The 14,967-nt window shown below is 36.9% G+C and overlaps 1 protein-coding gene across 1 annotated transcript in view; it reads left to right on the top strand.

Annotated features, from left to right (window-relative positions):
• RGS22 (regulator of G protein signaling 22) overlaps window positions 1-14,967 on the top strand; it is a 118,269-nt gene that overhangs the window by 22,715 nt on the left and 80,587 nt on the right. Inside the window, exons 4-6 of the mRNA XM_059394928.1 lie at window positions 3,921-4,142; window positions 12,722-12,807; window positions 13,543-13,711. Of these exons, the coding sequence (XP_059250911.1) occupies window positions 3,921-4,142; window positions 12,722-12,807; window positions 13,543-13,711 (477 nt within the window). The remainder of the gene's footprint in view (window positions 1-3,920; window positions 4,143-12,721; window positions 12,808-13,542; window positions 13,712-14,967) is intronic.

Below are 14,967 nucleotides of genomic sequence, written 5' to 3'. Positions count from 1 at the left end.
TCCCACATCGGGCTCTCTGCTCAGCGGGGAGCTTGCTTCCTCCTCTCACTCTCTGCCTGCCTCTCTGCCTACCTGTGATCTCTCTCTGTCAAATAAATAAATAAAACTTTAAAAAAAAAAAATAAAGCAGGAAAACACTTGGGGCACCTGGGTGGCTCAGGCGTTAAGCGTCTGCCTTCCACTCAGGTCATGATTCCAGGATCCTGGGATCAAGCCCCAAGACGAGCCCCAAGACAAGCCCCAAGTCGAGCCCCAAGTCCGTTGAGCCCTGTGTCGGGCTCCCTGCTTGGCAGGAAGCCTGCTTTCCTTCTCCCACTCCCTTTGCTTGTGTTCCTCCTCTCCCTTTCTGTCAAATAAATAAATAAAATCTTAAAAAAAAAAAAAAAAGGAGGCAGGAAAACACTTATTTCCCTGTGGTAAATATCTCATCACATTTCAATTCCACTGAGATAAATTCTTAAGTTTAGAAATTGTAAGTATTTTAACATATAGCTACATTTCTTTTAAAAATATAACTAGGATCATTTCATGTCATTTAATCATGAACACAGTAAATGGGCTTGTTATTTTATTTTAGTTATTTTTATTTTAGTTTTTCCATAAAGTATTTCTTTTTGTCCAGTTTCTTTCCTCATTTTCATGTGCTTATGTCCTTGAGCTTTCCTTCCTCAGGATGGGCAGACCCTGCCTCTTTCCCCACTAGACTCTCTTCAGAATTCAAGCATTTCATGCACACCACTAGCAGAACCTGAATCACACGTGAAGCGGGACCTGCAAGGGATCTGGGTGATACAACTTTTAGTGGTCCAGATTCTACATTTCAGGAGGTTGGAACAGGTCCCGAGTGAGCTAATCCACAGCATCCGTGGATGCCTACTGACGTTATGTGTCAGGCCTGGGTTTGAAGCAGGTTGTCATCGTGAGCCCAGAGTTCTGTAGCGAGCTCACTAGAGGACTTGCTGTAAATCCACAAAGAGATTACTACTTAACCTTTTTCAGCAGCATTTTGGCTTTGTGAGTTGAAAATGAAAGCAATTGCTAACTACCTGCCTTAAAGCCTGCCCTGGGCCATGTGTGTGCTTGGGACAGGAACCCATCCAAGAGAGGCAGTAATTACCACATGGAGCCTGGTTCCCATGGCAGCGGCTGGAAGGTCCCAGCCAGCTTCCCCAGAGCACAGCCATGACTCTCGCTTGTGGGATGCAAGCTTCCTGCCTCACCAACTCAGAGCCTACATACAACACTCCAGATTACTACCTGGAGAATCTTCCCAAAACCCAAATCAGATTATGTTACTCGCCAATTTAGGATTTTCCCATTTCACACTGTTTCCCACAGCATCAAGATAAGCCTATGCTTTTTAAAATGCCACGCACAGCCTCCCATGATCTGGTCCTATCTACCTCAGTCACCTCAAGTCTTTTCTCTGTTCCTTAAACTGTTTAACAATGAACTAGTCTAGTTATATTCTAACTGGGTGGAACTGCTTACAATGACCCACGTACACCATGCTGCATTAAGACTCTGTGTCTTTACTGGTTAAACACCTTGGTTTGAACCCCAGTTCCGTGAACTGTATAAGGATATTGCTTAGCACGGTGCCTGACCTAGAGAGGGAGGTGAGTGTGCGTTAGTTTTATCATATGTGAGACAATAGGATGGTAAAGAAGGGGAAATGTGCTGTCTTTGGGACCTGATAGACCTGTTTTGATAGCCCTAATCTAGCACTTTGTAGCTCTGAATCCATAGCCTATCATATAACCATCGTGAGGGTCCACTTTCTATAAAGACTGATCACAGGGATGTGGAAGGATTCGAGATAGAGCATTTGAAGTGTCTGTCACACACCTGGCACATTAGGTAGAAGTCCAGGAAACAGTAGTTCTTGTCAGTCCTAGTATTCTACCCACTGTACAGTCACTGTTTACTAATGAGTAACACTGACTACTCAGGGGCTCAGAGCATCACAGTCCCTCTAATTTTTTTTTTTTAATTTTTTTTTACTGGAGCAGTATTTTTTCAACTTGGGTAGTAGGAGATGTTTTATTTGTTCATAGAACTAATTGGCATTCTTTGCTTTGGATTCTCATAGCTTTGTGTTCCTCTGTCTACCAGGTGTGAGGGTAAGAGGCAGAAATAAGAAAGGAAAACAAACAAAGGCCAAACCTGCTCTCTTATTCCCTGGATACTCAGAACTAGAAGAAATCTTTTCCAGATGGTCTTTTGCCATCAACTACACCATTTTCCCCTCTCTGGTTAATATTTTATGTCCATTTTCTACCAAGTTCAATTCAGTTCCTTTCTCCTACCCATTGAATCTTGACTCCGTTATCAGCAGACTCATTAATCTGTTTAGTTTAGTGATAGTATAATTCAGAGATAATATTTGACATTCAGATAAGTGATGCCTGTGTGAATCTCATGTTTGAAAGACAGATGCAATCAAATATGTTTATTGAAGAAATCTTATACTTGTAATTGTTGGTACTTGTCCATTGAGCTATACTTGTCATTTTTGAGGGAGAAGTCTTAGCCCTGAGGCCTTTAGGCCTGTAGACTGCCATTCATATTGAACTTTTTTTTTTTTTAAAGTTTATTTACTTATCTGACAGAGAGAGATCACAAGTAGGCAGAGAGGCAGGCAGAGAGAGAGAGGGGGAAGCAGGGGCCCTGCTGAGCAGAAGCCCGATGTAGGGCTCAATCCCAAAGATCATGACCTGAGCCTAAGGCAGAGGCTTAACCCACTGAGTCACTCCGGCTCTCCCATATTGAACTTTATTGTCCATGCACATTAAACTCCTCAGAAGGGGAGTCAGTCAGACTTTAGAGATGTGATGTTACCTGACATTAGAAGAATATGTATATATACACACACACATATGTGGATAATTATACATATGCACATACATATTTCTAACTCCAATTTTATGACATCCTGCCATTCATTAAATTTTAACTATATCTAGCAATCTCTTAGTAAAATTGAAAGAATTGATTCTCTCCCTAGAACAGTTATTGATCCAAGGGGAAGGGCTTGATGTCTTCTATCACCTAGCTAAAAATATATAAATTAATCTATACAAGTACATAGTTCATGAAAGGTATTCTAGAATAAGTTCAAATTCTGAAAGAGGAACCTGATTCTAGATGTAGAGGGCAAAATGGGAAAAGACACAAGACAGCCAATCCCCTATTTATTTGTTAAGGAGATGGAGGCTCCAAACATGTTTAAAGATTCACTCAAAGTCCCAGAGCTACTTATTGGCAAGCTGGCATTTAAACTCAAGACGCCTGACTGTTGTATATTAACAGACTGACTTTAAATAAAAGTTGGCAGCATTTAGTAATTACTGAGAAATGCTCAGAAATGTTATTGTCTTTCACTCTCTCTCTCTTTCTTTTTTTTCACAGTGACAGGAATGGTGTTGAAATAGTCTTAAATGAAGAACACATTGTACTTAATTTTATCCTTTTGGGCAAGGGAGACTTTAGCTTTCATGGCTCCTGGGGATGAAAGAGATAACGGGAGTGTTATTTCTTCTTCCTTTACTCATTCTTCCCTAGTAATCCACCCCCTCCTAAGAGAATAACATTGCTTCATAGAGACCAGGTGTGTATTTCTTTCTAGTTCCAAAAAAGCACAGGGATAAGATGTTTATGCAAAGGGAATTTCTGCTGTAATACATCCTGACTTCTTGGTGTAAGTACATCGGAAAGGAAGGATTCAGTGGGTTCCCTTATCTGTAGTAAGAGATTTCCAAGCTCCTAAAGAGCTAATGATTAAGTACACAAAACTGTGTGTGTGTGTGTGTGTGTGTCTTTGTGTGTGTGTGTGTGCATGCATTTATTAAGTGTCAAGTATTCTTAGAGTTTCTGGTTTATAGAAATTTAAGGTCTATTTTTGCAAATTTATTTTGCAGACCTTTTCAGAGGCAATTAGATTTAATGTGGATTTTGGAGTTTTTGAAATAGTTAACAATGCTCCACAACTTCTGGAAAAGCAACTGAAAAAAATTCTACAAAACCAACAACCTCGAAATCCCATCTATGATGTCATAAGGAAAGGAAAGAATGATGTTAAACCTGTTCAGATGAATGACCCCTATGAAGATAAGACCATTAATATCAACTACAATATCATGGTAAGAAAGTATGAGTTTATATCTTGCAAGGTATATAAAACATTAGGTAAGACTAACATGAGGTTCCTTGGGCTTAACTTTCTGAAATTTAACTATATTAAGTTTTGTTGTACTTAACCTTAGTATTTGTTATTCTATCATCTTATTCATGTCAAATGGCCAATTTAATCTAGCAATTTTGTTGATTTTAGATTTTCAATATGAGAAGATTCATATAAATCCCTTTGAATATTTAGGATATCAGGTTAATTTGGGGCAGCAGAAATATGTGTATCCATTATAGTTTTGATGCATTCTAGAAAATGTGGGTATACAGTGAATTTATCTGGTTTGGGTTCTATCCTAATAAGCAGTTGGGAATTCTGATTTCTGACCCTCAAGTTACACTATGTGACCCTGACCTCCCTGGCCTTAAATTCTACTCTCAGCTTCTGGATTTTGGATTTTGTCTCCTTAACATGAGGTTAAAAACAAAACAAAACAAAAACAAACAAACAAACAAAAACAAGCCCAGGTTCTAATCTTGACTCTTTAACTTACCAGCTCTGTGTTCTTGAACAAGTCATTATGATGAACCTTATTTTCATCACCTGTCAGATGATTCCTTCACTGCCTACTACTAGGTTTGTTGTGGATCAACTGAAAATAAAATGAATGTTTAACATTTTCCATGATTTGAAGTGTCTGATGAAACTAGACTAAAATGTGTTCAGTGCTTCTGATATAGTTCTTTTCCAGCCTGAAAGTTCTTCAGTGTTTCTTTTATTGAATTCCAGTATATTTCTTTCTTGTTTACTTTCATCACATTAAATGTATTAATAATTATAAGTCTTTAAAATGCTTTTATAAATACTAAAAATAAAAAACCATGTTATAGCATCATTTTGAAGTTTGAACAAGGAAATATATTCTGAACTATAAAACACCATATAAATTATTACAGTATTCATTCACGATAAAAACTCTCAACAAAGTATGTTTAGGGGAAACATACCTCAACATAATAAAAGCCACATGTGAAAAAACCACAGCTAACATTATCTTCAATCAGGAAAAATTGAGAGCCTTTCCTCTAAGATCAAGAATAAGACAAAGATGTCCACTCTTACCACTCTTATTCAACATAGCACTAGAAGTACTAGCCATAGCAATTAGACAAGACAAGGAAATAAAAGGCATCCAGATTGGTAAGGAAGAAATAAAACTTCCACTAACTACAAATGACATGATACTATATGTAGAAAACCTTATAGACTCTACCAAAAAACTACTAGCACTGATAAATAAATACAGTAAAGTTGTAGGATACAAAATTAGTATACATAAATCTGTTGCATTTCATGAAAGCTCATGCCAAATAAAAACTCATTAAAAAATAAATTGCTTAAACATGTTAAAGCCGGGGCACCTGGGTGGCTCAGTGGGTTAAGCCGCTGCCTTCAGCTCAGGTCATGATCTCAGGGTCCTGGGATCGAGCCCCACATCGGGTTCTCTGCTCAGCAGGGAGCCTGCTTCCCTTCCTCTCTCTCTCTGCCTGCCTCTCTGCCTACTTGTGATCTCTCTCTGTCAAATAAATAAATAAAATCTTAAAAAAAAAAAATGTTAAAGCCTACCCAAAATCAATAGTACACACTGTATATGGTGAAATACTGTAACCGTCTCCATTAGATCCTAAGAAAAGAAAAAGTATATTTTTATTACTAATTCAAAATTATTTTAGACTTCCTAGACAAAGCTTAAACACAATAAATATAAATAATTACTATCAATTTGCAAGAGTAAGCTGAATTGTCTTTATTTATATAATAATAAATAAATGGTTTTAAAAACTGAAATATTACAATAAAATCCGTTAAAATTTGTATGTAAACTTAACATCTGAGCCATCCTCTCATAAAATCAAGGACTCCAGAATCCTCAAAATAATAAAAAACCTGAACACCAAAATTAAAATATTTCACATGTTAGAAAATGACATAAAGCAATGATTTAGAAAAAGAGAAAATTTCAAGTTTGAGGAAATGCGTTTTACTTAATTTCTTACCAATCTTATTCAAGAAAAAGACAAGTAGTCCAGTAAAATAATTGAAGTAATTCAACAAGCTATGTACAAGAGAGTAATTAAAATGGAAAATGAGCAAATAAAAAGATGTTTAATAACACAAATGATCTTAAATATGCAAATGTAAGTAGAGCCAGAAACCATTTTTTAAAACATTAAATTGACCTACAATTTATTTAATTTAAATTCAATCAGCCAACAAATAGTACATCTTTAGTTTCAGAAGTAGAGTTTGATAATTCTTCAGCTGCATATAATATTGTACAGTACTCACCACATCACATGAAATGGGCCTATAATTTAAAAAAAATAACATCTAGTGTTAGTAAAATATTAATTGCTACAATCTTTGCGAATTAATCTGGCACAATTGGTTAAAATTAAAAGTACTATGACTTATGTCTGGGAAGCCACTTTGGGATTTTTATCCCATATAAATAAATGTGTATGTATAGGAGCTGACTGCAGCACTGATGTCAGAAGTATAAACACATTATATGTTTATCAACTGAAGAACTGTGGAACAGTATATGACTATTAGAAAGAATGTGTTTGAGCCATGTCTGTTGTCCTGATGAGATAGATGCTCATGTTTTATTGTTCACTGGAAAAACCAACTTGTAAATTAAAGCATGTAATATGATTCAGTTTTTATATAAAATAAATCCTATGTAAGTGTTCCCCCCAAATCTATTGCATTTCTATACACTAAAAACGAAGTGGCAGAAAGAGAAATTAAGAAAACAATCCCATTTGCAGTTGCACTAAAATAATAAAATACCTAGGAATAAACCTAAGCAAGGAGGAGAAAGATCCATACTCTGAAAAGGATAAAACACTGATGAAAGGAATTGAAGAAGATACAAATGGGAAGATACTTCATGCACATGAATTAGAAGAACCAATTTTGTTAAAATGTCTGTGTTACCCAAAGCAGTCTACAGATTTAATGCAATCCCTCTCAGAATACAAACTACACTTTTCATAGAACTAGAAGAAATAATACAGAAATTTGTGTAGAGCCACCAAAGACCCTGTAGTTAATCTACAACAAAGGAGGCAAGAATATACAGAAATTTGTGTAGAGCCACCAAAGACCCTGTAGTTAATCTACAACAAAGGAGGCAAGAATATACAATGGAGGGACGCCTGGGTGGCTCAGTGGGTTAAGCCGCTGCCTTCGGCTCAGGTCATGATCTCGGGGTCCTGGGATCGAGTCCCGCATCGGGCTCTCTGCTCAGCAGGGAGCCTGCTTCCTCCTCTCTCTCTCTCTCTGCCTACTTGTAATCTCTCTCTGTCAAATAAATAAATAAAATCTTTAAGAAAAAAAAAGAATATACAATGGAGAAATGACAGTTTCTTCAACAAATGGTGCTGGGAAAGCTGGACGACATCATGAGAAACAATGAAACTGGACCCTGTTCTTACACCAAACACAAAGATAAACTCAAAACGGATTAAAGACCTAAACCTGAAACATGAAGAAAATATAAGCAGTAATTTCTTTGACTTTAGCCATGGAAACATTTTTTTAGGGATGTCTCCTCAGACAAGAGAAACAAAAGCAAAATTAAAATACTGGGATTACACCAAAATAAAAGGCTTCTGCACACAAAGAAAACCATCATTAAAACAAAAATGGGAGAAGATACTTGCAAATAGTATATCCAATAAGAGGTTAATATGCAGGCTATATATAAAGAACTTGACACCAGATAAACAATCCAATTTAAAAAATGGGCAGAGTTGGGGCGCCTGGGTGGCTCAGTGGGTTAAGCTGCTGCCTTCAGCTCACGTCATGATCTCAGGGTCCTGGGATCGAGTCCCGCATCAGGCTCTCTGCTCGGCAGGGAGCCTGCTTCCCTCTCTCTCTCTCTGCCTGCCTCTGTCTACTGTGATCTCTCTCTGTCAAATAAATAAATAAATAATCTTAAAAAAATAATAATAAGAAGAAGAAAAAATGGGCAGAGTACTCTGGAGAACAGTATGGAGTTTCCTTAAAAAGTTAAAACAACTACCTTATGATCCAGCAATTGCCCTACTAGGTATTTACCCTAAGGATACAAAAATAATAATTTGAAGGGATATATGCATCCTAATGTTTATAGTAGCATTATCAACAATAGCCAAATTATGGAATGAGCCCAAATGTCCATCAACTGATGAATGGATAAAGATGTGGAGTTTGTGTGTGTGTATTTATAGATATTATTTTAATATATTATCTAGTATATATATATTCTAATATATTATCTAATATTCATATATTAGAATATTATTTAGCCATCAAAAACAATGAAATTTTGCCATTTACAACAATGTAGATGGAACTAGAGAGCATTATACTAAGCAAAATAAGTCAATCAGAGAAAGACAGACTTCACTCATATGTGGAATTTAAGAAACAAAACAAATGAATATAAGGGGGAAAAAGAGAGGCAAACCAAGAAACAGACTCTTAACTAAAAAGAAAAAACTGATGGTTACTAGAGGGGAGTGGATGGGAGGATTGGTGAAACAGGTGATGGGGATTAAAGAGTGCACTTGTGATGAGCATGGGGTGTTGTATGGAAGGGTTGAATCACTAAATCCTACACCTGAAACTAATACTACACTGCATATTAACTAACTGGAATTTAAATAAAAACTTGAAAAAAAAATAAAAAGTGGGCAGAGAACGTGAAAATATATTTTTCCAAAGAAGACAGACAGATGGCCAACAGACACCTGAAAATATGTTCAACATCACTAACCATCAGCAAAATTCAAATCAGAATTACAGTGAGATACCTCAAAAAGACAAGAAATAGTAAGTGTTGGCAAGTATGTGCAGAAGATGGAGCCCTCATGCACTGTTGGTGGGAATGCAAATTGGTGCAGCCACTGTGGAAAACATTCTGCAGTTGCCTCAAAAAATTAAAAAATAGAATTACCATTATGATCCAGTAATGCCATACTGGATATTTACCAAAAGAAAATGGAAACTCTAACTCAAAAAGGTACATGAATGCTTACGTTTATTGCAGCATTATTTATAATAGCCAGATATGGAGGCAACCCATCTGTTCATTGATAGATGAATGGATAAAGAAGATGTGCTATATATGGCTGAATCATTCCCATGAAAAAGAATGAAATCTTCGAGACCTTACCATTTGCAACAACATGAATGGATCTAGAGGGTATAATGCTAAGTGAAATAAGTCAGTCAGTGAAAGACAACTGTCATATGGTTTCACTCATATGTGGAATTTAAGAAATAAAACAGACAATGAAAAGAGACAAAAAACCAGACTCAACTATAGAGAACAAACTGGTGGTTGCCAGAGGGGAAGGGGTAGAAAGGTGGGTGAGATAAAAAAGATTAAGGGTACACTTACTGGGTTGAGTACTGAATAATGTACAGAATTGTTGAATCAGTATATAATACACCTGAAACTAATATAACACTGTATGTTCATTATACTTCAGTTTTAAAAAATAGACATAGGATCTGAATAGACGTTTCTCCAAAGAAGATGTACAGATGACAAAAATGCATATGAGAAGATCCTCAACATTAATCATAAGAGAAATGCAGTCAATACAGGGAGATAGGGGTGGCGACTTGATGTGGAACGGAGAGTGACTGCTAATGGATATGAGGTTTTCTGGAAAGTGATGAAATTTTATCATGGTGGTGGTTTGGGAATATACTAAAAACGATTGGATTATATATTTTAAATGAGTGAATTGTATGAAATGTGAATTATATCTCAAAGTTATAATAAAGGGCAATGTGTATGTATACACACATCCACAAATCTCAATGAACTATTTCTATACACCTTTTAGAATGAGTAAACTATGCAACACACATTGATGATACCAAGTACCAGTCAACATGCAGAGCATTTGGAATTCTTACATTGTTGATGAGAATTCCATTTTGGAAAACAGTTTGGCAGTTAGCTTTCTAAGTTAAGCATATACCATACTACACATCTGCCCTACTTCTGGATATTACCAAAGAAAAATGAACAGCTCCGTTCACACAAATACCTGTATGTGAAATTCTGTAGTTCCTTTATAATCACCCAAAGCTGTAATAAACCCAAATTTCCTTTAAGTGGGGAGTGAATGAACAAACCGTGGTTCATCCAGACAGTGGAGTACCACTCAGCTGAAGAGGAATGAAGAGGAACGAACCAGCGATCCGTCTAAGAACATAGGTCAATCTCAAATGCATCATGCTAAATGAAGGAAGCTACGTCCTATATTGATTCCACTTATAAGACACTTTGGAAAAGGCCCAACTGCGGACAACCAGTTGGTGGTTGCCAGGGCCTGGGGTTAGAGGGAGTCATTGAATGCAAAGCGGCAGGAGGAAGTTTGGAGGATGTTGGAACTCCTCTATGATTCTAGTCATGGTTATTCAACTGTAAGTATTTGTTAAAATGTGTAGAGCCGGTACCTAAAAAGGATGGATTTTTGCTGTATGTATGTTTTGTTGTTGTTGTTGTTTTGTTTTTTGTTTTTTGTGTTTTTTTTATTTTTTATTTTTAAGGAGTAAATAATTTTCCCTTAGGTAAATTATTTCTGTGGTTTTCATAGGTATTTATTAAGTTTCCATTTTATGTTTGGCCAGATTGTTCTGGGTTTTTTTTTTTTTTTTTTTGTCTTTATATTTTAGTTATTTGTAAACACCTTGAAGGGACATTTTGGCAGTCTGACTAAAGACTTCTCATCCGTTTTGATTTTAGTCCTTTTAAACTTTTCGTTCCATTTCATTTTGGGGTCAGATAAAAAGACATTCAAAAGGGGATGAGTTATCAGTGAAATGTTCATTAAGTAAATATTAGGCAAATTGATTTTTTATGACTGACTACTCTTGACAACCTTTTAGTATTCCTCAAGGGTGTGTACCGGTCTTAATATGTGGTCTGGTGTCTTTCTGGGACGCACTGAATGCATTGCTAACGAGAATCCAAGAGTCATGTGTGGCTGTCTGTGTGTAGCGTTATGTGGAGGCCTCTTTGGAGTTTTTCTGACTACAAAATGCACATGTCCTTCAGATCTCACTCATAAGCAATAAGACCATCAACAAGACGCTACTGTTCAGGTGCTGGCTGCTTCCAAAGTTTCTTCTGTTTTTTCATTACCCAGAAGATAGTCTTTGGTCAGGGCCAAATAGCTGTTTTTGGGCTGAACAGAAGGAAAGCATTGTTCTCCAGCCGCGGGGAGCTTAAGGACTTCATGCCACGTGCGAGCAGTGTTGAGCACAGGTGCACGCTCAAGAACATCAGCCCGTCAGATGTTGGCAGCGCTGCTCTGTGAGCCTTTCATCTCCTCACAGTGAGCAGTGGGCTGTGCTGACTGAGGTTAATATCCCAGCACAACCGTTGCCTCAGCAGATAAGCAACAGAAGTCCCATAAACGCCTCCACCCTTGCCTCACTGGGACGTGTGCTGTACCAGTGGTTTTACTTATCCAGGAACATTTGTTTAGTGTTCAAAGAACTGACATTCCTTAGATTTCTGGGGAAAAAGTGCATATAAGATAAAAAGAGAATCATTAGTGACTAAAAATTTGAGAATGAGCCGCAACTCAGTAACTTTTCCATGACTTTGAATGGTCCTCACAACCTCTAAATAAAATCTGAACGCCTTAATGTCATTGGAAAGAGCATCGTAATTATGCCTGCCTGCTTCTCCAGCCGGCTTCCCGCCTTTGTTCTCTGGGAAAACCTTCACTGTTTTAGTGCCCTGGTGCTCTCCAACAGAAACCTGAACTTGGGCACAGCACTCTACTACTACTACTTAGTGAATTATCTGTAAATTCCTTAAAGACACTTCCTTCCTCCCCCACTTCCTTCCTACCTTACCACCTTCCTTCCTTCCTGATTTTATTTACTTGACAGAGAGAGAGGGAGCAGTAGGCAGAAGGAGAGGGAAGAAGCAGGCTCTGCACTGACCAGGGAGCCCGATAGTCTTCATCCCAGGACCCTGAGATTGTGACCTGAGCTGAAGGCAGAAGCTTAACTGACTGAGCCACCCAGGCCCCTCAGGGCCTTATCTTTCTTGCTAACCTTGGTATTCCCAAATAGTGCATGGGGATGTTAAACAGTTAACCAAATTTTCTAAAATTGGAGGGACAGGGGACTGTCATGACCACAGTGGTCTTATCAAGTGTTCTGGTTAGCTCTTTTTCTGTTTGTGATTTTTTTTTTAATCAATTTTGCAACTGTGCAAATATGGAAAGTGACTTTTTTTTTCTCACATCTCTTCTTTCAGTAGGTTACTTAACTTCTCTGGGTTCAGTTTGTTAATCTGTAAATGGGGCTAATAGTTGATGCAGGGTTGTTGAGAGATTAAGCAAGTAGTGGCTTCAAATGTGTGATTCCAAGGTCCTTGCTCTCTCTTGTGAAACAGAAGGTCGACGCAGGGCTCCGGGTAATACTACTCTAGTGACTAGGTCTTGACTGTACTGAAATGTGATTTTCTTTGACTCTTTTTCTTTTTCACTTGTCCTCTAATAGTGTCTCAGTCGTGAAGAAGGTATTGAGTGGATCAAAAAAGAAAGACTTCCAGCGTTCCTGGAAAGTGATTGTTACTTTGAATACAGGTATTGTAGTCCCATCAACAAACCTAGTTTTTAATTGCCTGTTTTTTTTTTCCCACCTAAAATCATTTTTCTGTACTTTCTTAATAAAATTGTATACTTTTAAACCCACTGGAGTTTGTATCCCACCTGCTATAGTATGTGAGTGATAGAGCGTTTGTAAAAACCACTTAACTTTTCCAAAGAGAACTCACAGGAATAGTTCTTAATAAATGTACTTCGGCTGTGCTTCTTTGATCATTATGTTTTAAAAATTATCTACTTATGGATGTTAAGGAGGGCACGTATTGCATGGATGGTGTGCATAAACAATGAATTCTGAAACACTGAAAAGAAATTTAAAAAAATAAAGATTTTTAAAAAATTATCTACTTGTTATAATGGTGCAGGCTGTTAAAAAACAAATATAAGTATGTCATAAAAAGGGATGTCATAGTGGATCAAGTTTTTCTTTTATATTTCCTGACTTAAAATGTGTAAATACCTAAACGTTTTGAAATTTTACTGAAATTTGACCTATACTTAGAATCCCATTTTAAAAATCAAGTAAAATAAAAGAGTCATTATTAGTTAGTAGTTCTGTGAATAAGCCATTAATTGGAGCAGATCCTAAGAGAACCATTGTGCAAAGTGAGGAGATTGACTTGAAAATAAAATAAAATTTTAGGGTTTTTTTCCCCCCTGAATTCTACCATCTTTGAAACTTATTTCATGTTTTGTATGATTTCTAAAATGCAGATTGGCCAAATTGGTCTCACAAGTGAGATGGAGTGGATCAGGTATGAACTTCACACTCAGTGCAGATTTTTCCCCGTGGGTCCTGAAAAAACCAGCCAGCCCACCACCACCTGTTGCTGAAGAAGAGAATGTTATCATCATGAAAAAGTTCTACATTTCTCTTGGCGAGGTAAAAGTATGAGTGTTTCTTCATGACTTGGCACTTCAAGGAGACTTCTCATTTTAGGGATAAGAATTGCATTTGTACCACTTGAACAGGGGAAGTGATTTCAAGTACTTCTAAGGCAGTAGCAAAACTTTTTGTGGAGTTATGCTGACGCCTTTGCTCTGCACTTGTTCACTCGAAATGTAATTGGTATTATTATCTTCATGTGTATAGAGGAACAAATGAAAGATTGAATAATAGGCTCAGAGTCACCCAGGAAGCAAGGAAGGGTAACTTGAATTGTATCCATGGTTTCATTATTCATTCCAAAATTGTCATTGTTTGGAGTCTCTAATTTTTGTACAAAATGATGATAAATTGGGTCTTCTCCTCCCTATTGTCAGGATTATTCCTCAGCAGTAAAAGGCATGACCCTTTCACTGTTATCAGATAAATTTGTCCTCCGTGAAGAAATGTTGGGTTGGTATGGGTGCATTGGAAGAGATCTAACCTAGAATCAAATACCTTTCTGGAGAGTCATGTTGTAGTGAAAACCGTTGTTTGATCTCTGGCCTCTAATTATCAGGCCTTCTTTCTGGGAACACATTTCCTATACACAGCTCTGTACAAAACCAGGAATTGCAAATATGTGGCCCATGTGTTGCTGCTCTCCTAGCTTCCATTCATGACAGACATTGCTAATCAATCACGGCAATTTTCCTGCTGAGCTAAGACTTGGCTCCAAATTCTTTTCAACACAGCCCTCTAGGCAAGCACTTCCAATTGATCAAAGATGTCATACAAAAGGAAAACCATTTACCATCTCTGTTGGAATATATAGACTTAACCTGTCTTACCTGACCATTTATTTTCATGCGTAGTTCCTATTTAATTTTGTAGTTTGGCATTTCTATCATTAGTATTTGGCAAAAGTGTTTGAAATTTTGCCAGTTGCGTTATTTCCACTGAGTTCATGCTGGGAATGTACTAAAAGCATATCTCTCTTTATACTTATTTTTAAGTATTTTTTTTCTTATGTATTATAGAAATGTCAGGAATGTCATAAAAAATGTACTGATAGTACAGGTCAGTAAATATACAACAGGAAGAATCAATCTTGGGAAATAAGATCTGATTCTTTACATGTAAATTAAATTGAATGTAAGAGTAAGATTTAAACAAGTTTACTTTTGCTATTTTCTGTATGAAAAAACAATTCTCTCCACTTGATTGACGCATTACCTATATCCTTTTTTTTTTAAGGTTTTATTATATGAGAG

This window comes from Mustela nigripes, chromosome 3, assembly GCF_022355385.1.
Source record: "Mustela nigripes isolate SB6536 chromosome 3, MUSNIG.SB6536, whole genome shotgun sequence".
NCBI lineage: Eukaryota > Metazoa > Chordata > Mammalia > Carnivora > Mustelidae > Mustela > Mustela nigripes.
This window is presented reverse-complemented; position numbering and strand designations above follow the sequence as displayed.